This window comes from Seriola dumerili, unplaced genomic scaffold (genome assembly GCF_002260705.1).
Source record: "Seriola dumerili isolate Sdu_G_001 unplaced genomic scaffold, Sdu_1.0 BDQW01000068.1, whole genome shotgun sequence".
NCBI lineage: Eukaryota > Metazoa > Chordata > Actinopteri > Carangiformes > Carangidae > Seriola > Seriola dumerili.
In genome coordinates this window covers 12,984,545-13,012,474 of record NW_019174323.1, presented here as the reverse complement: position 1 = coordinate 13,012,474, position 27,930 = coordinate 12,984,545, and the positions used below count along the sequence as shown (strand labels likewise).

The window sequence follows — 27,930 nt, the reverse complement described above, 5'->3', positions numbered from 1 at the left end:
GCTTGATGGCAAAGCCCCTGTAGCCAGACCTCACCACAGAAAAACCAGGACAGAACATATGGAGGCGCCAGTATGCCAAATCTGAAGCACAATGACACAATCTTAAAGCAAAAATCCACCCTAACATACTTTTGAAACAGTTTTTAAAGAGCTGTTGATGACGCAACTTGTATTTGTGGGTCAGCGTTATTATTTTGCACTTTGCTAAACTTACCCCTATCCTGCAGATAACTGACCAAATGCAGAGGTCCTAACATCATGTTAATTGAGACATCTTTTGAGTCAAAGAGCAAGGTCCTCTTTTGCAGGAAGAAAGCAATTGCACATAAAACTATTTTTCCATTCAAAGAACCGTCAACTAATCAGAAAGCCATATAGCCACAACACTTGCGTTAGGTTTTAATTGAGGGCCATGGCTATTGCTTTTCTCAGCTGGAAAACCTCCTGAACCTTCACAGTATACAGCTTACTTCAAACTAAATTGAATTCAGCACATTCTCAAACTATTTCATGCCAGTATACTCAGATGTGACTTAACTAGAGGCAGATTTATTGAGTTATCTGGATAACTTTGCTGAGTAATACCCCAGAAACCCCTTAAATCTGGAACGTGGACTGATGTTACAGCAAATTGTCTAGGTAATCTGCTTCCTGGAACAAGCACTGCCTATTAATTTAATGGTGCTCACGCTGATTGGAAAAGCTTGCAAGTTGTCTTAGGAGAAGATCAAAACCATCACTTAACCTGGATGTACTAATGAGAATTAGTATAATTTGGCCAGAAAACACAGCTCAGAATCTTTGACAGTTATCATATGTATGCAGCAACTTCTCACCATTTGCAGGCGAGACTGTGTTGAAGAGTAGCAAAAAATTCACTGTAGCATGTGTGAAATATTCACCCTTCTATTGGCTTTCTAGACATCAACAACCAAAGCACATTTCCTGTGTTTTTCCGTTGCAAATGTGCAAATGAACCTAATTTAATTTGGTTTGGAGTATAGTACCAGCCAGGATGTTCTTATTGTTGCTGTTACAGCTGCACAGAACACTGTGCAACAAGTTCAGGCATGTTTCTGGAAGTTGTCACAAGGCATTGTGGGGAAAGTATCACCTCTCTGGACCACATCAACATGGTCAAGACATGTGGCAGGACTGGAGGGAAAGTGGCCAAGAGGTCTGTCACAACACCTCATTTAAAAATAACACCTGCATCACAGTGAGCATCAAAGAGCGATGAGTTTTTACAGTGTACAAGTAACTGAGGGTGGAATTTTCCTTTTAAGGAGCTCATATTTGGCTGTTAGCCCTGGGTTGTGCCTCAGACATGGGTTGGCTCCATTATCACAAAGTAGCAATGATCTTGACCTCATGTGAAGCTAAATTGCATATCCAACTCACCCCCTTCTGCAAAGAACCTGTGATGCAAATTCACAGAGTTTATATATAGCGTGTCTTTCATCAGCCTGCTATTCCCCGATGCATTCCCAGTGGCTAAATGGGAAATGTGGACCAGCTCTGTGCTCATTCACACATGTGGACTTATTAGCATTGCCCGTGGCTAGTTTTTCTATTATTGCACGTGTCTTTTTCTAATTTTGTAAAGTTCACTCTATCAATGAAATGATAAGAGTTAAATGACCAAAGTTTACTCCCTTCTCTGCCTTTTTCCCACAGCATGTTTCAGAAGATGAAGCCAGTCTCATTGGATAGCCATGTTTTGTCTCCATGACAGCTATGTCACTCAGCCCTCTCTGCAGTGACACCTGCACAGCAAAGGATGCTGGGAAATAATGAGCACTTTTATCCCGGTCAGGATGACAAAGATGGGGAGGATGAGGAGGAGGAAGAGGAGCAAGGAAGAGAAAACAGAGAAGGTGAAGGTGGACGTGACACGGAGAATGGAGGGTTAGAGGGTCTGGAGGAGAGGGAAATGACGGGAGGACGGCAATCCTGGGAAGGGAAAGGCGGCGAGGTGGTGAAACCAGCAGCCATTGTGGTCGGTAGACAGAGAGCAGACCGGCCCCTGAGGCCGGGCAACCTGGGCAACCGGGGTGTTGCTTACATGTCGAATCAAGTCCTGCTTCATCATCAAGCAGCCAATAAGCAGCAGCATCATTTCATAGCAGCCAATCAGCAGCCTCATCACCTAGGCCTGAATGTGCTGCAGAAGAGACGAGCTCTCATGGAGCGCAGCATGACCACAGTGGCTCCGCTGGAGGACACTTTCCTGACCATGATGGTGTTTCGCATTGGAATTCCTGACATCAAACAAACAGTAGGTGCATGTTTCTCATCAGGAGCACTGTAGCTAAATGCTTTGAAAAAAAATGTGGTGACACAAAGACACCCACACATGAAACAATCCCCGGTTCCTCTTGACATGAAACAAAATCGAGGCAGAGAAACAATGATGTACTGCACAGTCCAGATCTTCATATCTGAGAAAAATAAAGTTCAGTTAAAAATCCAACATTTAAAAGTCTAGTTATCTATGTAAAAAAAAAAGTCTTCCTCACAATGACTGCAGGTTTTTTCAAACAGGGAAGTAGTTTAAGGCAAGACTCTGGTATAACTGCCTCAGAGAGAGACACAGCTTTAATTCAACAAACAGACCTAAAAAATCTAAAATGAGGCTATTTTACAATGTTAAGGCAGTAATTTATTTGGCTTATGTAACTTGTACTGATTTGAATGTTTATGCAAGTACAGACAAAACTAAACTTGTAAAGATCATTGAGGTGATGGCGGGGGTTATCATTTGTGCTGGATACCTCAAAAATTCTTTTGTTCCAATACATAAGCTGATATATATAGATATAGTCCTATTCCTCTAATCCTCTATTTTTCTACCACTTTTTTCTCTTTGTTTTTAAGCTTGCTCTCTCTTTTCTGATGGAAGCTAAAAGGATTCAAAACTGTTTCCCTTTTGAACCCAACTTTTTTGCATCCTTAAATGAAAACAATTTTCCGTATTTTTGCTGCAGTGTTGACTCTACAGCTGTTACAGATTAGTCACTGAAAAGTACCCAGGGGTACTCGATGCATACATTTTCGTGCATTAGCCAAATAGTGTGCACAACTGTACAAGCACATCTCTTATTTCAAAGCATTTTCACTCCAGTCATCCCACAAGCCCAGGGATGAGTCCCAAAAGGAAGCAGAAAAAAAATACCAAGCTTGACTTGTGTTGCACAACCTGTGAGGGAAGACGTATTCAGTCAACAACACCATGTAAGCACCTGTCTTGGGTCAGGTATGGGCATAATTAGTTTCCAAAACTGTAGTTGGTATCAATTCACACTTACAGCAGCTCTCAGGTTTACGGTGGCAGCAGGTGAGAATTGGCCAGCCCACACACGCCATATCCAGGTGAGAATGGGTACCCAACTGTAACCCCTCCCCCCCATCTTCCTTTCTTCATTTTCAACTCCCTGAACATGCCGACTGTTCTACATGTCAGCTAATCTGCCCTCAATATAACAGTAATTGCTAATTATCTAATAGGTTTTTAATGAGTTTGGGGAGAGCTGGGGAAGTGAGTGACTCTGAAAAGGAAGGAATATGTCGAAGGCATTTGCGTTGCTCTTGGGTCTCCATCAGCCATGGGCATCATATTCAGCTCTGCACATCAGTGACAAACACTCAGCATCCCAAACCTCGCAGCTGAAATAATATTGAATTGAATTAAAGAGAGATGATGAGACAGAGGTGAATATTAGGACCTAGTTAAGGAGAGTCAAAGTGAATGCTATGAAGAGGGAGGTGGGGAGTGAATAAGCAAAGAGGAAGATATATGTATTTACAAAAACCACATAACTGCATGGTGAAGGTCCAAATAACTCTGCTGAGCGGGAACAAGTCCTGCTGTATAGATCTCAGAAAATCCTTGATTGTATAAAGGAGAACAATGGGGAGAGAAGTGTCGCTGTAATATACAGTATACATTACATTAGGCATCTCTCCCAGGGATTAGCTGCTCAATCTCTCTCTCTTACACACAAACACAGACACACTCTGGAAATATAAACACTGCACTGCACAAGTACACTCCCATAAGAACACACAGACACGCACATATTCTTTACAACTCACTTATATCTGTGTGCATATACACACTGACGCACATCCTCATCATGTGGTTTACCTCCCAGGGACCGCCAAGACATTGCTACGGCAACGGGTGCCTGCCTCTACTAATGAACTGGTTGCCATGCCAATAGAGTTGGCTACACTATCAAATAGCGCAAACCGGGGGGGGGCAGAGGGGAGCTGTGGAGGGTGGGGGCTCGAGGGGGGCAGAGGGGACATGAAAGTGTGCTGAGCTGTGCAATTTTACTCACAGTTCTCTGAAATGGAACAATAGCATGGATGCATACATCTCATTCAGGCCTCTCAGTCCTGTTGTTGAGCCCCACTTCACCTCTCAGCTCCGTCCTCCAGGCTCCAGACTTTAATAAGAAAAGGACAAAAAAGATGGTCCTGTGAAAATGCAAGAAAATGGAATAATATGAGGAAATGGGCAGTGCACAAATCGCCGTGAAATCTAGTTAGGCATACCACATACACATAATTCATCCAAGATATTTTTTCATTGTGGCCAGTGAGCCTCTGGTGTATCGCACACAGACATACAGTAAGAGGGAAGGAAGGATTTTTTTCTCCAAACTAGTTTGTTATTTCTCTTCTGGATTGTGGTGCAATTCTGAGATTATGCATGCAGAGATCAAAGAAGAAAATAACGAAAGGGAAATATTTATCCCAGTATAGAATCTTTACGTATTTATTAGGGGTAAAGGGAAAAAGTGGTGTGATAAGTGTGAGCTAGACCCAAATGTTCTGATAGCACAGACTATAAGGATGGCATAAGTCTTCTTATTTCCATGAATATGGCAGATGATCAATTATTAAAAAGTAATGCATTCATATTCTGCACCCAACACATTCTCATGCATTCATCATTCACCAGCTGATGTTAAAACCGTCATGTTACATTATTAATCCATAATAATAAAATGCCATAGGCCAGATATTTTAACCAAACTGACAGAATGCAGCTGAAATATTGTGTTAAAATATGAAATAAAGTATGCACAAGTTTACACACAAACACATGTACAAACATGGAGGTAGTTGCTGTTTTAATGACATAGACTCGGAGACCGAAATGATCTGATTTCCTGAAGGAAAAAAAAAAAGTAAGTGGACTAAGATCAGAGAAACAATGATAAAAACAAGGCTGAGAAAGGCTGTAGCTTCTTTTATGAAGCCCAGCTCTCCTGCTACTCCACAGTGATGGAAGAAGTACTCAGACGTTTTACTTGAGTAAAAGTAGTAATACCACAATATAAAAATACCCAAACAGAAGATATGGTGCAGAACAAGTATCAGCAAAAATATGAATAATCACTGATCATAATCATAACAATGGTAATCAATATCAAAAGTAAAAAGTATCCACTTGTTATGACTCTTATTGTTATCAATGAATAAACATAAGTGGCTTTTCTAAGATTGTAGCTGGTTGGGTTTGAGCTAATTGAAGCACTTTAGTTTATTCTATAACAATGTACATGTATCATATTGTCATCATACTTCCTTTTTCAAAATCTTCCTAAAAAATAACAAGGAGATATATCTGTAACTGTTACATGTAGTTATTGGAGTGAAAGTATATAATTACCTTTGACATGTCGTAGAAGTAGCATAGAATTGAAATACTCTAGTACAAGTAAATTGTTCTCAGATACAGTATTCAGACTCATTAAATGTACTTAGTTACATTCCACATTTGAAACTAAAATTCAGTGTAGCCTCCACAGTAACTAAGTTACCTTTTCTAGATTAGATAGTTGACCAATTAAGCTAGGCTATCTAACATAAGCTACATGGTTAGCCTTTTGCCTTTGTAATAATTAGCATGGTCAGAAACAAACCATTGTAATTTCATTCATATTAAATGTAATACATAAAATGTTAAGGCGCCTGTGACCGTACTCACACAGCTACTGAAGTGATATTCAAATGATACTGTTCTTCTTAACCATTATTATTTCTGACTCCAAAAACATTAAAACGCCTCCATATGCCCTGTGTTCCCCGTCTGTCAGAGGTGTCTCCAGTTTGACCAGGACTGCACGGTGTGGAACGCTAAGCAGCAGATCATCTGCTCCCTCAGTGAGTCTTTGTGGGACGCCTACAACTACGGCCTCTTCCAGCCGGCTGGAGATGGACGGGACGCCAAGTTCCTGGAGGAGGAGCGGGCCCTGCAAGACTACTCGCAGTCCTTTGAGAAAGGGGTGCCTTACCTGGAGGTATGGAGGTGGAAATGGTGGAAAATTGTTTGACCAACTCTAAAAATAAAAGTCTCTCAAATTAAGATTGTTTCAACTTTAAAAGTATTTATAGTGTTTTTTCCCCATATTTCTTTCTTTCTTAAGTAAGGACTAACTGTTCACTTATATTGTCTATAGATCTTATTTCTCAGTATGGAAATAAAAAGTCTTCACGGCCATCTCCACACTACCAGGAATAACAATCTGGTGGGGAAGTACTTGATTTATTTATGTGTTGGACTTAAGGTTGTCCAATTGAGATATAATGTGTCTAAAAAACACAGAAATTCAGTCTATTGAATGTCCATAACATGTTGTTAAATTTAATTTTATTTGTTACATTCAGAAAGAAAAAGTTAAACAACAGAAGCCAATGTACAGATTTTTATCTTTTTCATCTCTATTACTCATAAGTAAGTGAGAACCTTAAGGAATATTCAACAATTGGAGATGGATTACCCAAGTTTAGTTTAGTTTTTTTTTTTTAAATGAGACTTCCCACGCTCAACACAGTAGACGAAGGAGTAAATTAAATCTTGACAAAATAAATAAATAAATATGCACATCATGGATTTAATTGCATTCTGTACATTATGTAACTTAGTAATTATATTATATTTCTTCACTTTTTTGGGACGTGGGTGTCAGTATGAAGTTTCATGCTGTGCTATGATTATCTCACAGTGCCCTCTGGTGGTCAGGCAGCTGTAAGTGTTGATGAGCTGGGTGGGGCTGAAACAGTATCCTGCACTCAGGGTTTGGCTTCAAACCAGAGTGTTTACATTCTTGACAAGGTTCCAGATGAGGACATGTCTGTGGACTGATGGGGCTTTGTAACTAGATTCTGCTCCACAGCAGAATGTATCCCACAGCACCGTGAGTAGATGTATTTATAACACGAGTACTCTAAACCGGTGAATACTGAACTGGCATTAGTTTCTGGACACTGTTGGTTCTTACTGTGTACCATTACTTATTAATAAGCACTAATAAGCAGTAATAAGTAGTTATTTTAGTCTAAGTATTAGGTCAGTTTTCTCTTTCATCCTGGCCCAACACCTCTGATGCTTGAAAAACACGGCTGCTCTGAGGTGCAGTGTGTGGTTCAGCTCAGCTGTCAGCTGCTAGGTAGGTGCTTAGTCTTCCCCCCTCACCTCCAGGCTCCTCAGCCAGTAAATGGTTTGCCAATTCAGTACAGTACAGATGCACCGCACATCCAGTCAGATGGTTTTCATTGACGCAGTCTGCCATTCAGACAGGAAATGGAAGGTAAACCCACCTGACCTCAGTTCACTCATCTTTTGAAGCGAGGATTTTTGAAGACTGATTCTCTAGACCATATTTTCGGCCAGTGTTTTCAATTTCTCCACCTGATTTTTATTCCTGAAGGCTGTGAAACATTTAGACCACCACATACATAATAACACTCTGTGACATACAGCTGCCTGTTCATAATTTACATTTACAGAAAGTAAATCTTAATATTCAAGCAAATACACTGCACTATTGCTGGTCAGTGAAGAACCTCTATTGAATCATTGTATAGGTGTTAAAATAGTCTGCAATGAGTACATTTTATTTTGAAAAAAAGGACTGGGCAGTTTGTCATATCCTGTGATGTATATGGCTATATCTGGGCATGAAATATTGGCTGTATTTTTACAAAGACATTTATTTTATTTTATTTTATTTTATTTTATTTTATTTTATTGCACTTTATTTAATTTAATACACTTTATGCCAAATGTTTTCATGTGTATAAATGACCAAGAATTAGAAACACAGGTATTCTTGTTAGTTGTTGCCTAATCAAGGAGGATAAGAGACTAAATGCTCCTGCATCCTGCTGGTCTGGAGTATTTCAATAGTATTTCATTTCACTCCAGTTCAAGCACTGAATCTATCTGTATTTTAGTGGCAGGTTTAAAAATTGAACCTTACATGTGATCAAGCTTTTCCCAAAAAACAGAAAACCAATTCTGACTTCATATTTTGAAGAAATAAATCATGGAGCTGTTCCAACGCCTTTGAGTGGGAGAGTGAATTTCTGGAAACAGTGAGAGAGTTTAGCTGCAGTTAACAAGAGAAATTGTGGTTTAAAGCTGCAATGCTGAAATTAACACAACTGAATTATTTTCCTTATTTCCCTGCTTTTAGGAGATTATTGTTCATTTTTGTAAAATATCAACTGAACCACATTTTACAGCACAAACAGTAATGTTTTTGTTATTTCCTCTATGTACACAGTCAGATGAACTGAACATGTGTTGCAGTGAGATTCACTGTTTTCACACGTACCTTTTCTGGTCCTCAGTTTAGGTACAAAACCAGAGTTTATAAACAGACAAATCTGGATGAAAAGGCTCTCGCAAAGCTCAGCACAAAGGTATTTCTTCTCTTGTCTGTTAAACATTACTGGTGTACAATATTAATTTCCACTCAGTGACAACTGTTTCCTTCTTTTTCTACCCCTCCCAGGCCAGTCTCAAGAAATTCCTGGATTACATTCAGACTGGAGCAATAGAGAAAATGGCAAAAGTCCTTGATAAAGGTCTTGATCCAAATTTTCATGACCCTGACAGCGGAGGTGAGTTTGTCACAAGCCTGTGTGTGCAACCTCTCACTTATTTTGACTTATCATATAGATTAATTCTTGGCGTGCAAATAAATGATGTTGTAAGTGATATTGAGAGATGATTTCAAACACTGTGAGAATATCTGAGGGTGGATTTTCTACCTTCCACCCTTCCCAACCCCTAACCCCCTCTGTGGGTCAGAGACCCCACTCTCTGTGGCTGTGCAGTCCGGCCTGCCAGTGGAGGGCATCAGGGTGCTGGTTCAGGGCGGCGCTCATTTGGACTTCAGAAGCAGAGACGGCTTCACGCCAGTGCACAAAGCTGTTAGAGCTCACAATCACGCTGGGCTGCTGGTAAGGACTCTGAATTAAAGTTGCATACAACATCCTCTTTTTCTTTCTCCCTCTTTCTCAGCTTGTCTGTCTCGCATTGCAAACAGAATACACACACCATCAAAAAGTCATGCTTTTCCTTGTCTCTTCTTGCCAGGCTCTCTTGTCCTTTGGTGCGTCTCCAGACTACAAAGACCGCTGTGGCCTGACCCCACTGTACCACACTGTACTGGCAGGGGGCGACACTTCCTGCTGCGAGACCTTGCTGTACTACAGAGCCAGGCTGGGGACAAGGGACGAGAATGGCTGGGACGAGTCCCATCAGGTACCAAAAGACAGTTCAATACTTTAGATTTATAGTTAACTCACATCTATCCGTCTCTCTGTCTCTCTGTCTGTCGATTTCCATATATCTGGCTGTTGTCTCTCTTCATGTAAACCTCAGCAATGCACCAACATTTCTCTGTCTTATCTCTGTGGTCGATGTCATGTACCATCGCCCTCAGTCTCTCTCTCAGCATTTTCTCACACCCCTCTCCTCTTGGCCTTCCTCACTCGTCTCTCCATTCTCTCTGCTTCCTCCCTCCTTCTCTCTTTCCATAGCACAGGGATGAAGAGGAGTTTGGAATGGAAGAAATACATAAGGTACCTTTCATCCGCACCATCTCTCCATCCATATCAGCCCATCAGAGGCAAAGGCGCTGAGAATCATGATATGATTTTAAAAAAAAAAAAAAAAAAAAAAAAGAAATGTAGATGAACTAAAGTGAATGAGGTGAGCACAGAGTTTTCTTAAACCTGTACAAATCTGCGTCATCCTGAGCTGAGTCCAGTTCAGAAAGAGCATTTGATATCATCTCTTTCTTACTGTAGTTATGGGTGCATTGCCTACATTATGTCTCTGTGACATTCTGGTAAATCTGCATTTGTGCTGCGAGCCGGTTGTCATGGTATTTTATTTTGGTTTTGCCGTGCTCTGTGTTTTCTTTCTTTACTTTGTACGTATCTTGTGATATTTTAGTCCCTGCAGAAAAATATGAGGAAACATCTCAGGCTGCTGAAGGCTCATTTCTGTTGTTTTAATGTTTTTTTTGTTTCCTGTCTTTAATATCATGGTGCAATGTAATTGGCTCTGACCTGTTTTTCTCTAAGAGTAATTACGGATCTAAATGTGGATGTGAGATACATTATTTCCCTTTCTTTCTCTTTGTATCTCTTTTGCAGTATCTTTCTTTTTCTCTTATTTTCTGCCTAATTGTCTTGTGCTGAACAGTCTTATATGCCCCCCCCCCCTCACTTTTACTTGTCTCCTTCTATACTTTATAATCCTGACAATTTGTGGATATTTCTATCACACTCTTGACATTAAAAGGCTTGCCAGAATGGCTTTGCCCAGCACTTGGAGCATCTGCTGTTTTATGGGGCAGACAACACTTCTCTAAATGCCTCAGGGAACACTGCACTTCACATTTCTGCCCTGTACAACAAGGCAAGTATGGAAACAGATCCCTTATATTAAACCATTATTGCAATAATAATTACTGCTGGTTTTCCTAAAGATGTTAACCAATCACTTTCCCTCTGTGAATGATCAGGAAAGCTGTGTCCGCGTTCTTCTGTACAGGGGAGCAAATAGGGAGGCAAAGAACAAACATGGTCAGACCCCTTTTCAGGTAAATGATAATTGACCATTATTATTATTATTATTATTATTATTGAGAGAGATATTTAGATTTTTTAGCATGTTTGCAAAGTGAGATTGTATTTTCTAGTTTTGTCACAAAGAGAGAAGGAAGAGAAAAGGAGACAACACAACAAAACTAGAAACAGCAATAATTGCAAGAGTTAGATCAATTATGTCTCATTTTGTTTTCAATGTTTGCAGCTAGCTGTAATGTCTGGTCACTTTGAACTCGGGGAAATAATCAAAAACCACAAAGATTCCGACATAGGTAAGTTTTCAAGCCAACCTCTCTCTTCTGAAGGGGCTATTGTAGAAAATATTAAATCAGTTCCCAGCACCTGCCTTTTTTTTGTACCTTTCGAAATCTGCCATGATATTTGCCCTTATAATCTTTCTTTTTCCCTAACACTCTACCTGATTTTTCCCTCTATTTCATCCTGTCACTTCAAACCACACCCCTCTCCCTCCTCACTTCTTATTCCTCACCTCTGAACCCTTACTGTAAACCTCACCGTCACGCCTCACACCTCCATCTTCAGTGCCCTTTTTGGAATCGCCAAAGTATGTACCCAAGCGAAAAGAGAGCGCCCACACACTGCCTCTCCCCTCGCTCCATTCCCACCCCCTACTGCGTGCTAACAGTGATAACACCATGACCCAGTCTGACCCTCTGGCCATGCCCAACAAGGCCGCAACCAATCCCAACCCAGGACAGGTACTAAAGACCATTAGGCAGAGGTCATCTGCTGATCTCTGTGTTGTTAGATATAATTACTGATGCTGCATTGCTTCTCAGCCTCTTATAGTAATGAAATTACCAGATCAGCTTTGGCGGTTTGTCTTTAAGGGACTTGGTGTGTTTCTGCAGGGCCAGCGCAGGGCCTCCATTGGCGTGAGAAGCTCCAGCAGCCCCAGAACTCGTACTCGCTCCCCATCCAGAGGGAGGGGAGGGCAAAGTGACACGGAGGAGAGGCACCGGCAGCCACGAGGCAGACAGGGGTAAGGAGCCTGTGGAGGAAAGATGTAGTGTATAAAGAGAGGGGGCGTGGTGGGTTCTTATTCTAACCAGGTCCTTTAAGGCCATGCACAGGGAATCACTAATCTCCAGTTACAATCAGCTGTATGCAGTTATTACTATTTGTGTCTCAGTTACATGCTGTGCACTATTTTTAACTGCAAGAATGTTACATATTTTAGGTGTGGAAATGGTGGAAATTGTTGTCTTGTAAGGCAACAGAAATGGAGGAGATATTCACGGCCTGAGGAAAAAAAAAAAATGAAATGGTGGTGCAACAGTTCAATGACAACAACACAGACACAAACAAGACAGATCTGTAAGGCTGTTCTTATAGCACTGAACAGAGGTACACTGCCTGTGTTATAGTGCTTTCTACATACCTGACATACAGTGTGTACTGAAGGCTAGACACTGTTAGTAAATACAATAGTGCAGCACAGCATGCATTCTTACTGTTGCACTGATTAGTATGACTCAACTGTCTCTGATGTAGCCTGACAAGCTGTATGTCGTCTCACTTTGTCTCACTTGCTTTTCCACAGTGTGCAACACAGTCTTATCTCACAGTTTTGTAAGAGACTCTCTCTTTCTCCCTCCCTCTCCCTCTGTAGTGCGACCTCAGCGGGCAGTGGGGGAGGTCAGATGAAGCGTATGTACAGTGCCGTACCAGGGCGGGTGTATGTGGCCACTCGTGCCCACTCTGCTAGTGGGGACAGAGAGCTCTCACTCAACAAAGGGGACAAAGTCAAAGGTGAGATGGAGCAAAGATTAGCAAACAGTGAAATAAGTATGTGAAAAGTCTTCCCCGCACATTTTAAACACTGTTATGAAAGATGAGCGAAGAGCATTGGAATCATGCTGTTGTTTGAATGTGCTTTTTTTTTTTTTCCCAGACAATTACCTAAATGTTCTCTACTGCAGAGAAATTGGTGTAATGTTGAGAAACTTTTAGTGCAGCTGCAGTGCAGTTTGATCCAGAAAAAAATTATCAACAGCGAGGAAGAGATGTACATGAGGGAAGAGAGGATTGTAAACAAGAGAAATGAGAGGCGCCAGAAAAACCCATCCAGTCAGCACAAAGCAATACATGTTCCTAGCCATTCTCAGTGGACTGTACAATGTTATTATAAAACTAAAGGTAACTAAAGTTAAACAAGGAAAGTTGAAGGAAAAATATATAACAGAGTGAGATGTGACAGTGGATTTACTTCACACATTATATCCTATCCATCTATCTATGCCTATCTCTTTATCCATCTATTTATCTGTCCATCTGTCTGTCTCAGTATTAAGTGTAGGAGAGGGGGGATACTGGGAGGGAACGGTGAAAGGTCGCACCGGCTGGTTTCCTTCAGACTGTGTGGAAGAGGTTGCGGGTTTCAGCAAAGACAATCGATCAGGTAAGACAAAACCAGTCGGAGCTTCACCTCACTATTGTATTTTAAAATATCATTCTGACCACGGCTCTTTTATAAAGGAGAAGGATTTTATAGCAGTTAGGTTATATTTAGAAATTTTGAAACACGTCTTGAGCCTGATGGGAATCTTTTTCTTGTTTTTTTTTTTTTCTTTTCTTTAATTATTCATGTATAAATTGAATGAAATTATTTATTTATTTTGAGATTACTCTCGTAAAGTTAACAATGTCAAGAGGTGGGTTAGCACAGATTGGAGAAAGGGCGTAAGGGAAAATGCGTTACATACTCCCTCAGGCTGGCATTATCCTTTAAATCACTGTAACACCCAGCACATGTCACACTTGTGTTTACCAGCAGGCCCTTATTTGCAGCAGTGGCACATATACAGCACAGGCATTCACTTTTGTCATATTTTCACAGCTGCACAGTTCACCCATTGAGCAAACCATATGTCACGTTGAAGACACAAAAACAGGGTGTAAATATATTTGATCCATTTGAGCCTCGTGCTGAAAACACAACACTTCTACAAAGAGACAGAGAAGGTGTCATGACGGAAGCAGGAAGTTTATATTGAGCATATGTTTTGCCTGCGTGTGCCTTGCAGAGACTCGCAGTGAGAAAGCCAAGAGGAAACTTTTCCGTAACGTCACTGTGGGAGCTTACGATGGCACTGATGGCCCCAGGTAAGTGAAGCTGCTGTGAACCTGTGATTGGCATTGTAGTCGATAAATAAGTTTGGAGCAGAAACTATAATTTACCTTTAGCGGCTTCAAACCTGCAGTAAACTGAGCTGCCTTCAAGAAAAACACTTGAAAGTCTAAATCTAAATCTAAAGTGTAAATGTGAAGGTGATTGTGTTTGTCTGTCCTCTTATGTGTTGAACTGGTCACCCAGTGCACTCTGTGACAAGCCCCAGCCCCTCGCAACACTGAACCGTCATATGAGTTTAGAAAATAGATGGACTAAAATAATGATAAAACCTGATTGGCTGCAGCCCCTCATGTAGTTCTAGCTGTGGATTGTCATAAGAGTGTGGGCAGCAACTGAGCTGTCTGCTCTCTGGTTTATTACTGTAAGGTAAGACTGTGAGGCCAGTCAAGATGATTGAAATAGTTGACACACTGCTGTTTTGTGGCTAAGAGTAGGTTCTTGTGTGTGTGTTTGTGTGTGCATGTGCACACTTGTTTCACCTAGTGTGCTCTCATGTGTTCTTGCATGCTTGTATGTGTCTATTTTCTGTTGATCCTGAACAGCGCTTGTTCTCTATTGTTCTGCTGTGTGAACACGTCAGTGCTGAGAGCACAAAGAGCAGCCATGTCATTTTCAGCTCTGCCCCTTTTGGCTCCACCAGACAAATGCACTTGTCTCTTTGATACCTCCATCCACATGCCTCCCTCTCCTCTCTTGTTGCTTGTTTAGACTGAACACAATAATCCTTTAATGAAAGGCAGAGGTGGGGTTCTCCTCCTCCCCTTCCATGACATCTGTCTGAAGCTGCAGCCCAGCCCTGGGCAACTGCAGTTGTGTATTTTGAAGTTATGCATATTTGTGTGCTAGTGTGCATGTGAATGTGTCTGTGTCTTTGCGTGTACATACATCATCGTGCTGATGAGTCATAAGGAGGCTGAAACACCAAGCATTGGTTAGATCCGGGGGCTAGTGAGAAGGACTTTCCAGTTGCCACCCCAGGGTTTTACAGCCTCTTACACATTGGAGCTGACATTACCCTTGTGCATGGGCAGCTCTCACTGTCATTCAAAAAAGGCATTCACTTTAATGCAGCTGTGCTTGTGTTCTAAATGGAAATCACAGCCACTGGGGTTATATTACCTGTGTTAAGTTGGTTAAGCGTAATTGCAGCACCGTGGTGAAGTGGTGCTCAATTAAGAGCAAGGTGATCCGGAGCATGTTCCCACACTGCAGCTAGGCATTTGGGAGAATGTCAATTACTATTTCAGAGAGAAATAGAGAGCGGAAGAGTGTTTGTTAGCCTGCATGGTGATGACAGCTCTGCTTTAGAGGAGAGGAGGGAGCGAGATGAAAGTTGGCAAATGTGTGTGTGTGTGTGTGTGTGTGTGTGTGAGTAAATCCAGGGTGGGAATCAGCTGTTGGTATATCTGTGATACACCAGTCAGTGGATGAGCAAATGCAAGTGCTCTCTCTCTCTCTCTCTGTCGCCTTACATTTATGCCCATCCCCCGCATCCCCACCCCTCAAATTCAGCTCTCCATCTCCCCTATTTTGCAACCAAACCCTCTTCCTGTGATCCACCAGCGCACGCACACACACACACACACACCATACGCACTCTCCTTGTTGTGATAATCGCTGGTATTCTCTTCCCCTCTCTCTGTCTTTCTTTCACATTGTCTTCCTCTTGTCTGAAGTATGTGGGGTGCAGAGCAGCTCGCTCTCTCTCTCTCCTTCTCGTTCCCCACCTCTCTCGCTCTCCTCTCTCCTCCACTCTCGCGGCTCTCTTCGGCTGAGCTCTCGCTCAGGAAGACCAGGAGGAGGAGGAGGGAGGCGGGAGGGAGGAGGAGGAGGAGGAGGAGGTGGTGGTGGTGGTGGTGGAGAGTGCGCGAGATAGAGGAGGGGGGGACATGGCAATGGGGGGATGCGGAGAGAGAGATTTCTCTCTCTCCCTCTCTTCTTCGTGGCCGTCACTGGGCCCCAGAAACAGGAGCGTGTGGTTCATTTACAGGTAGCGGCTGTTTCCTCATTCATTGGCTGGCTATGGATGTGAGGAGAGGACAATGGAGAGAGGGGAGAGGTAGATGATGCTATTGAGAGGCCGTGCCTTTTCAAAGACAGACTAATAAGCTATGTATCTGTACGTGCGTGTGTGTCTCTGAGTGTGCGTGTGTGCTGATGTGCGCGTGTCTTAAATTTGTATTTTTCCTATGCATGTGAATATCTGTGGGACGGTAGTGGCTATTGAATGGAGACTCTGCAGCATGTTTATTTCTGTGTCTTCCTCCCGTGTGTCTCTGAACGCGTGTGTGTTAGTGCGTGAAAGGGAGCACATATTGATGCATTTCAGTCAGACAGTGTGGGTGTATTTCATTCTCTTTGAGTCATGATTTCTTTAAGCAGATATTTTTCATTCACCAGGACTTCCCATTTATCCCTGTTCCTTTAAAAAATGCTGCTGTCACATCCCATATTTTTTTCTGTATCCCATTGTATCATTAAAAATGTGTGGTATTTTGACTGTACAGAAGGATGTATGTGAATAAGTCAATAAGTGGCAAGAGTGCGGGTTTGTCAGTTCCTTTTCGAGCTCTCATTTGAGATACCGGTCATTTCTGTGCACGTCTGTGTGTGTGCATGCATTCTCGTTTATGTGTGTGTGCATGAGACTATATACACTGAATAAAATATATGTGGTCTTCACATATAAGTGTATACGTCATAGTGCTTAATTGCTGTGGGAGTATCTCTCCTGCACATACATCTATGTATATGCACTGTTCATCCATCTCTCCATCCACAGTGTGTGTCACTAACATCTGTCACTTGTGATGTGTGGGTATTGTCCACACATAACCAGTCTATTTGCATGTGCATTCAGCAGGTGAATGGTTAAAAAGCTGCCTTTTTTCTCAGTAATTGTGGATAGAAGAGAGGATGACTCAGGAGGGTACATAATAACTCTGGTCTCTAGTAGGCTTACAGCTCCATTGCAGCCAGTTCAGAGAGAGTGTGTCCTACAGCCAGCAGAGATTAACCACAGACATTTGCTCTTTTTATGGCTCCAATTGGTCGGGCCACAGAGATCAGTACGGTGGCAGATGAGCTGAACAGTTTTATATATGTAAAGTAAACCAGGTGTGTTACTGCAAGCCAGCAACAGAACTTAGAACCACCCGGAGGACCAACACGGGACATGGTTCCCCCTTGTAGAAGTGGATGGATGAAGAGCCCGATGGATCCGTCCACCCACTCCGTGTTACTTTGATCCTCCGAGAGGGAAAGCATGATGGAGGACAGGGTGAGAGAAAAAGGAATGAGGTGTGAGGAGCAGATGGCTGGAAGGCGGCTGTGCGTTGGCGAAACAGTAACATTGATGGAGAACACACAAGGGATGGACCTCAGTAGGGGAAAGTAGTGATCGTCTGTTCAGTGCTAAAGTTACGGTTTGGTGTCGAGTCTGGATCTTCAGGCCTGTGGGGCCAATGCTCATGACTCTGCTGTACCTTGTGATTCCACAACCAAACTTTGTTTATTGCATGCTCTGTCAGATTAAATACACAAGAGCTTGCTGTGTCTGCACAGTAAGAGACAGTGTGGAAAATAATATTGTGGTGTTATTGTTATTTTAGCATCAGAATACTAGAAGTGGCCGAGGCCAAATGAAGTTGGAGTGATTGAGTCCTCTGCCAGACATTAAAAAAAAAAAAAATGATGTTAATGTCTGCTGCCTGAAACCTAAAAGTAAAACAAAATGTTGTCTTTTTTAAATGATACACTGATTTTTCTTTTAAGTGGTTACATGGCTGAGTTACAGTGATGAGTGCCTGGCTGCAGACATTATTGTCAGGCAGCCGAACAAATGGTTCTGTTTAGGTTAAGGTTCAGTTCAGCACCACAGTTTGGGTTTTGGGTTTGCTGACTCCAGCAAAGGATATATTTAAATTGGGTCTCTATGTGCTGCTTCTCATTCACCTTAACTTCCTATTTAACAAAGGGAGGGACAAAAAAAATTGTATTCCCATTGGAAATTATGTCCTTGAGTATACCCAGTATTTTCACTGCATTGTTTTGGAAGTCAAGCTATCACTAAAAATAAAGGCAGTTCTTCAACCAGGCCACTCACTCCGTTCACTCATAGTTCAGCCCTTCTAGGAAATCATATCCTTTGATTCGATTTCAGTGGGAGTGTCAATTTGAGTTAACGTTCAGGAGCACAAACTAACACAGAAATGAGCTGCCTAGGAAAGAAATATCTGGAATTCCTCTTAAATCATAGAGCTCTGCTCAAGCCCCGGGCTCTCCAACAGAACCAGGGTGAATTGACATTGTTAGAAAGTCAAGCCCAGAAATGAGTCATGAGATGTGGCTCTGTGTGGAGTCCATTTAAACAATCCTATATTAGAGGAAAGATTGTAAAGCAGCTCGGCCAAAAGTCCCAGACATGGTAATAGAATAATGAAGGAACTTGCTGGGCCAGCCGATACACTACTCCAACCATCTCATAATAAGATTGCATCACAAATGTCTGTGATCACTGTTTCTGCCGTCTCAAGCTGTAGTCTTTGAGCGAGGGGAGCTGTTTGTGGAGGGAGATTAGAGGCCTGTCCAACTTCTTCTTGTACATAATTTGAAGTGTCATGTATGACCGGTTGTGGTGCGCTGGAGTTGGTAAAGCAGTATCCTTGCAAAAGCTGCCAGAGGCGGTGAAAGCTAATGCAGCGATTTAGGTGCATTTGGAAGTTTCCATTATCAGTGAAGTGTATGTGCACATTTTTCTAATGTGCCGTTCCCCGTGGCCCAGTGCTTGTCAGCTCGAGCTGGATTAGTCCATAGTATGGAATGTCATCTCATGTTCACTTCCTCCCATTGTGACACTTACTGTATCCCTCCCATCAACCCTTTTGTGCACCGGCGCTTTTTGTATGACATTCTCAAGCCAACCTATCTTTTGCTGCAGTGTGATTTCATAATGTGATGCAGTATAGCTGTTTTCCACATTCAGAAAATGCTTTATTTGCATGACAATAACACTTTTCTGTTGCTATAGAAGTCATATAGCTCTCTTCCTCTCCAATTCTCCCTCTTTTTCTCCCTGTCTCTCTCCATTGCCGTTTCCCCCTCTTGTCTTGTCCCTCTTTACTCCCTCTAAGTGACTACATCATTAAGGAGAAGACAGTGCTCCTACAGAAGAAAGACAATGAGGGCTTTGGCTTTGTGCTTAGGGGAGCCAAAGGTGAGCCTCTTCTCCAAAATTCACAACATATTCCTCCGTCTCTATAGATTTCTCAGTCTCATATGCTCTGTTTCTCTCTCTCTAATCTCTCTATCCCTTCCTCATTTTCAAACGCATGTTCTTGTTATCTGTGTCCACTCAACCTCATCCTTTTTGTCTTATCCTCCTCAGCTCAGACTCCCATAGAGGAGTTCACTCCAACGCCAGCGTTCCCCGCGCTGCAGTACCTGGAGTCTGTCGATGAGGGGGGCGTGGCGTGGAGGGCCGGCCTGAGGATGGGGGATTTCCTCATCGAGGTAAAGACAAGATGCATTTTGGACTAATGCACACATTAAACCAAACATTGAACTTAATCTGAGCTCCTGAGTTTTACCAACAACATGCTTTATCCAGAAGCCATGTTTGGATGAAACATGAAAAAAAAAAACGGCCTTACTGATGCACTTACATTTCTGGATCCATTTTATTGTTTGATGGAGTAAATTTCTCACATTGAACTAGTCAAATAATTTCCTTTTAGAGTTAGGACAATTCAAAAACCGCACAGGAAGAGCTCCATGGTGAAACAGAAGCTAGGATACACACTTTCCCATTGACAGAGCTTTAATGAATCATTATGCAACAAGCTACGTGATGCACAGTGTCACATTTTGAGTGAGACGCTCAACACATTTTTTACATTTAAAAAAAATAAATAAATAACAACACTGGTGCTTTCTCTTCTGTCACGTATTAAATGTGACGACGTTCCTTTAAGAATGTCAAAAGTCTTTCTGGTTAATGTAGTAAATTAAGAGACCAGGCAGGCTGAAGAGAAGTGGGTACACGAAAAAGTGTGGTAAATTTTCATACTATAGTTTTCATACTTTTTTTTTTGTTTGTGTATATATTCTGTATGTAATGTATTTTAGTCAGAGTGGGTGAGGGGACTGGTGTACTTGAGATCGCTGTTCCTCACTGGTGAAGCACCAGCATTTCAGGCAGCAACTTTCTGGCCATGTTGTAGCTTTAAATGTCGCTGTATGTTGCCTTAAAAACTCAGTTCTAAAAATGGTGATTGTCAAACCTCTATTAAATCTGACACATACAGCTAATTGGTATTCAACCTAATATGACTCACTTATGCTGCCCAACCTTTGTAACTGTGATTTATTGTACTCGCTGCCTGCATTGCCGGTGCATCTGTCCAAAGCACAAGGATGATGTATGTTTGAAGCTAAGTCTTAAAAACCAGAGAAAAGCTACATCATCTAGGGAACTAGTGGTCACAAGTAGACCTCTTCTGTGTTATAAGGTGTCTCTGTTTTTGTTTCCACCCCCCTGTAACAAGAGTTGATTTTTCATTCAAATGGAAATTAATGCAACACATCCGCTCATTCTGCATTCAGTCCTTCTGTGTCTTTGTGTGTGTGTCAGGTGAACGGCCAGAATGTGGTGAAGGTTGGCCACCGGCAGGTGGTCAACATGATCCGACAGGGCGGCAACAGTCTCATGGTGAAAGTCGTCATGGTTGCTCGAAACCCTGAACTGGAGGACACTGCTCGGAAGAGGGGTAAGAGTCACACTTTCCTCGTATGTTTTTTCCATCCTATGTTTATGATGTGACGATAAAGCTGATTGCATGTTTACTTCATCCTAAAAGGCTTTAGCGATGTGGTTGTCTTTGGTGACTGTATGTTTATACGAGAATACTAAACATTAAGTCTGCATTTGGCTGGCTTCCCTTGGCAGCCCCGCAGCAGACTAAAAGACTGACTCCTCCTGCCATTGCCCTGCGCTCCAAGTCAATGACATCAGAGCTGGAAGACATGGGTAAGATGATAGAGGAGACTAAAGATTGAAAGCAAAGAACAAAATGAGGGGAGGCCTGGAAAGAGCATATGAAAAAATGAATTAAATTCATGTCCCCCACAGTTTTTTGGGGGGGGTGGTGGTCACAATGAAAAAGCTTCTTTTTGGTGGGTTAGCAGCTTCTCTGCAGGATGATGGTACAGTACTATGGCACTATTAAGGAAACACAGCATTAAATATTAACCGAGTTGATGCAGGAAGCCAAGAAAATGATCTAGTATGGGTGCGATTTCATTTTTAGTTTGTTTGGGGAAGTAGTCTTTTGATCCATTTGCACTTTTGACATTAGCTATTGAGAAGACAGGTGATAATTAAACAATGAAGCTATGAAATGTAAAAACAATTGCACGTTGTGAAATGCCACTTGTGTGACGCCATCATTCACAAACCGTTCTTTGTTTTTCTTCTCCACCAAACCAAATGTGCTGCGTACAGTGGACAAAGGTGGGAGAGTCATGGATTTGTGTGCTCTCATTATCATTTCTGTTCCCATCACCATCCCTCTCATCACATCAGCGTTCACACATTCACATGTGTCTGAGTATGTATTTCATCCTTTCATCTGCTTTATACACATGACTACACAGCAGCTCTAGTCACACCTAATTTCTGTTTCCCGAATTATGTATGCTACAGCTGCCTCTCCATGGAAAAAGAAAGCAGGTGAATATCAGCCTTTATCATTTCCCCTATCAGCCCCTGAGCTTTAATTAAAAGTCAGCCTGTTTGATGCTCTTTTTTTCTCCTCCTTTTTTCAGAGTACGAGTCCTCTCAGGGTCCTGATAAGAAGAGGACAGTCTATCAGATGGCACTAAGTAAGAAACCAGTCTTACTGCTCTTGTCATACTGTGAGAGTGTGTTTTTTAAACCTTGGGGGGACAGGAGGGCTCTCGCTGAAATCCTCCTTTCCATGTTTCTTCCTTTATTTTATGCTCCCTCTTACTGCCCTTGTTTTGTGGCCTGCCCCTGCTCTGTCTTTGTTTTAGATAAACTGGATGAAATCTTGGCTGCTGCCCAGCACACTATTACATCAGACAACCAGGGCCAGAGAGGTCATGGGGGCAAGAGGGACCGGAGCAAGAGCATTGTTCCCAATGTCTCCAATGAGGTACTGTTGGGAATTGGAAGGAAATGATCCTAGTTAGGGTAATTACCATAATGTCCTAATAGCTTATTAGATTCAATTTCCTTATAATCCACAAAATATTAGCAAATACTGAACACCTATGGACCTCTCTCCCAGTCCTGCAAGATCAGATTCACATGCACATCAGAGTTTCTCCATTGCTTTAAGATGCAACACAGATTCAGTCAAGGAAGTGACTAATACTAGCAAAAAAAAGATTGCTATCTATAAATCAGCTTGGTGTTTAGCTTGTTTTTAGCCCTGTGTGTTGTCCTGCCCTCCCTGCACTTTGGAGAATGATTGACAATGGACCACCCACATCAAAACACTTGTTTAACTATGAGTCAGGTTGTGTCCATTCATCTATGCTCTGTTGCCTGATACACTAATACTCCGACTGACTAGTCTTTGTGTATTGCATTTTACTGTAGATCAAATCAATGTCGGCTTAATATCCAACTTCAGTTTTATTTGATTATATCTGAGTAAATGTTTCCTCTCCTCTATTTACTCCCTCCGCCCTTTAAAATATTCTTTTGCTCCCTTGTCTTCTTTTTAAAATGTGTTTCCACACCTGAAGCAACCGTATGAGCAGCAGTCTTCAGTGAGTATGGCGCAGCAAGGACCAGGTTTTGGCTACAACCAAGCTCATTTTCAACCAGGCCACGGTCCTCAGCATGCAGTCATGATGCGTCAAAAATCTATTGGTAATGGCAATTGTCATGGAAAGATTTCTGCCCACTCGGTATATGAGTGTCTGTTTGTAACTGCCTGTATCCGTGTGCTCAGGTGTAACAGAGGAGGAAAGGCAGTACCTCCACCCACCTGCTATGAAGCTGGCTCGCAGCCTGTCAGTGCCAGGACCAGAAGAAATCCCCCCACCCCCTAACACATCCGCCCCAGAGCCGCCTTTATCTGCAGGCCCTCATCCTGTGAGAGGGCCTGCTATGCCCATACCCCCTGTATCTCAAGCCCACTACCAGCTCCACTCCCAGCCGGGGCATCCTACTCAAGCAGGCTGGGAGAGGGGAGGCCCTGGTGGGATGAACCAGCAGGTCATGGTCCCCACCCTCAGGAGACAATCGGAAGGACTGTGTGTCAGAGAACCGGAGGCGCCCAGGAGAGGTGGTGGCAAAATGGGAGGGTTAAGGAGAGGCTATAGCAGTGCTACACCACCGACAAGTGCTAAACCTAAGGCCCAACAAGCACCACAACATCACCCGCACATCGCCAACCGGGAGCAAGGTGGAGGGGTCGGCAGGGGGGCAGCCAGGAGGGGTGGTCGAGGAGCTCTAATGAAGCAGTCGAAAGTGGAAGATGGGGTGCGGCAGCACAGATCAAAGGGAGGTGCAGCCAAAGAGAAGAGCTCCATCCCCATCCCCACCATCATCGTCAAAGCGCCCTCCACCAGCAGCAGTGGCCGAAGCAGCCAGGGTAGCAGCATGGAAGCTGAACCCACCCAGGATGTAGACGACACCTCGGCAGATGCAACCACAGACAGCCCCAATACCAGTCTACCTTCACCGCTCACCTCTTCACCACCTCAGCCCCCTACATCCACTTCTTTGCCTTCATCAACTGTTGCCCCTCCTGTCTCCTCGCAGCAAAACCTGGAAAACTTGGATTACACTTCAACGTATGGCTCGGCCTTTGGGGGAGGAGGAGCACGCAGGGACAGAGAGCGTTTACGAGATATGAGAAGAAAGAGCGCTTCTTTCTTCCTCTCATCTGAGGAGGACATTCAAGGAGAGGCGGGAGGAGGAGCAGTAGAGGGAGGAGGAGCACTTGGGACAAGAATCCAGCCTTTGCAGGGTTCACAAATGGATGTACCTACGCCTCGACTCCGCCCCTCCAAGTCTATAGATGAGGGCATGTTTTCTGGAGACAGCTACGTCAACTATTCCAGCAGCATGCCCCCAGCCTTCGGCCTACCTGAGTATTCTTCCCCTATCCTCAGTCAGGATGGACAGCCCAAGTCGGCTCCCTCAATGTACGGCACCCAGCCGGCCACTACCTTCATCCATCCACTTACAGGGAAAGTTCTTGACCCTTCATCTCCACTTGGCCTGGCCCTGGCAGCAAGAGAAAGGGCTTTAAAGGATGACCGCAGGACGCGGCGAGAGGACAGACACTTTGGTCGGCAGCTGTCCACAGTGGGAGCGTTTCCCACCCCTGTTCAGACCCCGACTCCTTCCCTATTTGCAACCCCTACACAATCAGCCTACACTTCCCCGGTGTCTCTCCACCTAAGCTCCCCCACTGCCACCACCTCACCTGCATCTCTTAGCCGGCCACAGTCACCAAGGATATTACGTTTGGGAGGAGGAGGTGGGGAGAGGGTGGAGAGGGAAAAAGAGGGAGGACCCAGAGAGGGTCTTAGAGTTCGCTTCTCAGAGGACAGGACCAGTCAATACTCAACCCAGTATTACCCACAGAGCCCCAGGGAGAGAGAAAGAGAAAAGGAGATGTACGACAGCAGACCTGCTCCACCCATACAGCCTCCTCCACCTCCGGCTCAACCTGCCCCGCGCAGACCTTCCTTTCTGCAGATGGAAAGCACTACAAACACCAGCTACATCCCTCAGTACACTGTCCCCACAGCCCCAGCACAGACACATGAAGCTATGGGAGATGTAAGAGCAGGGGGTGGAGGTCTAGGACTGATGGTTCTCCCTCCACCAGCTCCCTCAATAGACGCAGATGACGAGTTTGTCTTTGCAGATCCCTTGCCCCCTCCTTTACAGTTTGCTAATGGTAAGAACGAGAGAGTCCAGGAGTTTCCTCAGCGGCATCAACACCCGAGTCAACACTCTGCTGCTGTGGCTCCACCTCCCCCACCGCCTCTTCCATCTGCCAAGCCCTCAAACGTTCCCCAACCCTCTCCACAGGGCGGCGACTCAGCTGCCTCCAGCCTTACCTCCTACGACAGCGAGGTAGCCAACCTCACACAATCGGCTCTCTCTCCGTCTTATCCTTCCCCACAGATATTTCCCCCTTCATCCACCACCACCACCACCACCACCTCTGCTACTGCTGCTCTGCCTCCCACATCACTACACAGACCCCAGCCCATGTCCCATTCTCATCCCTATTACAGCAGCTCTAATGACTCCTCAGTAGGTGGTCACACCCCAGCCCAGGACAGAGGCACAGCCGCCCTCACCACCACCATGACCTATGCTACCACTACCATGACAGCCACTGCTGCCGCTGCCACCACCACGACTTCACCGGCATCCTCTGACTATAGCATGACCATGGCCGGGCCCAGGGCGGGCCTCAGCATGGGGGGAAAAGCTGCTGACCACACTCATCACACTAATATTTTACCCAAGAGCGGAGACTGGCAAGATGCTGTGGTGGATTCTGGGATTGAGGAGCTGGACAGTCACAGCAGTAGCGACCACCATTTAGAAATGCTTGGACTGAGTGGGCTGAGAGGAGAGAGGGGAGGGGTCGGAGGAGACGGGCGAGGAGGAGAGGGAGAGAGAGGCAGTGAACATCAGGATCCTTGTACAACCTACTCAGGTGGGCAAACATTTGAGGTGCACAGTGCCAAACTGGCAAATCCTGTGTTTCCAAAGATGACTCATTACAAGGAGGGGGGAGGGAGGGGCCAGTCTGTAGCACTACGTAGGCAGAACAGCACCAATCCTGCTCCCTTGCAGTTGCAGAGACAAAGCAACCCAGAAGATACCAGGTTGGATGGAGCTCTAGTAGATGAAAGGAAGCGTAAGCAGAGTCGATCCAAAATGGAGGATGGCTTTAGCTCCGCCTTGGCTGCCTGCTTAGAGAGACCTATTGACACTCGGTCGGTGGGCTGGGGTGAGGTCGAGGAGCTTGAGCAAGGTGTAGGACTCCAGAGAGGTGGTATGGTTTTGGAGAGCCGCAGGCTGCACTCGCCTCTTTCAGGTGTGAAGGCCAGCATCATCAATGAACTCAGCTCCAAGCTGCAACAGATGAGTAGCATGAAGAGCATGGACGACTGGAGCCACACTCCCAAGTCACCCACCATGCATAGGTTTGTTTGCCGTCCTTGATATTGAAATAACGGTTTGCATATCTCCTTATTTCAAATGAAGTTCGATGTTTGAATTTAAAGTTCACACGTTCATTTTTGTGTCTCTCAGGTATTCAGCGGATTTCACAGACGCATTTCACAGCCCCCCCACCGGCCGCTCCACCTCGCCATTACCCACATCCTCCCCACAGCACCGTCAGATCCTGACACCCAACCTGTCAGCCACCCCTTCTGTCTCCCCTTCCCCTCAAGTACCAGTTCAACGCAACTGGACCCGATCCCCTTCCCCACAGATGCCCTCCTCTCCGGTTCATTCCCACCCTCCCCATTCCCCAACCTACTGCCCATACCCGACATCACCGAAGCATCGGTCTAAGTTCCGCAGGCAGACTTTTGATTTCCAGTGCAGTCCCACAAAGGAGATGCGATCTTCAGTCTCTCGGCGCCGTGCTCCAAGCCCTCTTATCTATAACACAGAACAACCAAACCCCACCCCCCCAAGACCCTCCTCGCTCCCCATACTTCCCAGCACACCAGTCTACAACAACCCTTTTGACTTCCCCGGGCCCCTCACTCCTCCTTCTCCTGGCCTCCCTCTAGGAGACACCTACAAGGCTTCAACACCTCCATTATTCTCCCCATCTGGTGTGCCAAGTCCAAACCCCCTACTTGTCTCCCGCTCTCTCTCCCCCACCCATTTTCTCTCTGGAGCCTCCTCCCCCATGCATTTACCCCCCAGCCCGTCTTGCCTCAACTATCCCCATCTCACCCCTCCTCCACCAGCCAAACCCTTTGCCGTCAAGCCCCTGCCCTACTGGACCAAGTACGATGTGGCGGACTGGCTGGCTTATCTAAACCTGGGTGAACACAGAGAACGTTTTATAGACAATGAGATAGATGGATCGCATCTGCCTTCGCTCACCAAGGACGACTTCTTGGACCTGGGAGTGACACGTGTGGGACACCGAATGAACATCGAGAGGGCGCTGAAGAAACTCACTGACAGGTGAGGGAGGACTAATAGACTCTGGAACACGTAGACGCAACGGGGTCAAAAGGTCAAAAAGGAAGGTGGAGGAAAGTCAAAGTGTCTCATTCCTTCCATACAACTTAGCTGGACCATCCCCTTTCTTCATTAGATGCATATCATTTGATAAGTTATCCCGTCCTCCCTCCATCCTTTTCTCTTTCTCTTTATTAATCTGTTTTATCAACCCTATTTAGTTTGCTCCGTCTTTATTTAAGTTCTAGCCATTCTTATTCTTTGATTTGCCCTCCTTCTCTCCCCAGGCGACTCTCCTCTCCTTTGCATGTTACCACTTCTCCCCGAGACACAGACTGAGAGTGAAGGGGTGATTCAAATTGAAACAAATTGACAAAGATGAACAATAACAGAAGATGTGCAAGAGAAGAACAATGGACATCATCAGGTTGCGTTGAATTAAGACTAAGGGCTGGACATGTGGGGGAAAGTGTTGTCTTACAAATTTGCTTCACATGTAGAGAATATTATTGTGAAATTTGTGGAATGACTTCTGGTCAAGAAAGGGTACAAAGAAATAAGAATATCATATGACAGTGACGCTCTTCAACTGAAAATACAATTTAAAACTTTTGATGGACAGGCATTTAATTAACGC

The 27,930-nt window shown here is 44.1% G+C and overlaps 1 protein-coding gene across 1 annotated transcript; it reads left to right on the top strand.

Moving 5' to 3' along the window:
- Window positions 1-2,176: 2,176 nt before the first annotated feature.
- Window positions 2,177-27,431, top strand: LOC111219640 (SH3 and multiple ankyrin repeat domains protein 1-like). The gene is made up of 26 exons (XM_022742353.1): window positions 2,177-2,278; window positions 6,111-6,314; window positions 8,650-8,721; window positions 8,814-8,922; window positions 9,113-9,264; window positions 9,401-9,568; window positions 10,616-10,732; window positions 10,839-10,916; window positions 11,129-11,195; window positions 11,467-11,642; window positions 11,796-11,926; window positions 12,557-12,696; window positions 13,232-13,345; window positions 13,971-14,049; window positions 19,210-19,292; window positions 19,464-19,588; window positions 20,709-20,844; window positions 21,024-21,104; window positions 21,579-21,587; window positions 21,780-21,806; window positions 21,902-21,958; window positions 22,130-22,239; window positions 22,850-22,976; window positions 23,059-25,234; window positions 25,367-26,290; window positions 26,400-27,431. Exons 1-26 carry the CDS (start codon window positions 2,186-2,188, stop codon window positions 27,298-27,300), a joined length of 6,456 nt encoding a protein of 2,151 aa, XP_022598074.1. The 5' UTR covers window positions 2,177-2,185; the 3' UTR covers window positions 27,301-27,431.
- The last annotated feature ends 499 nt before the right edge of the window (window positions 27,432-27,930 follow it).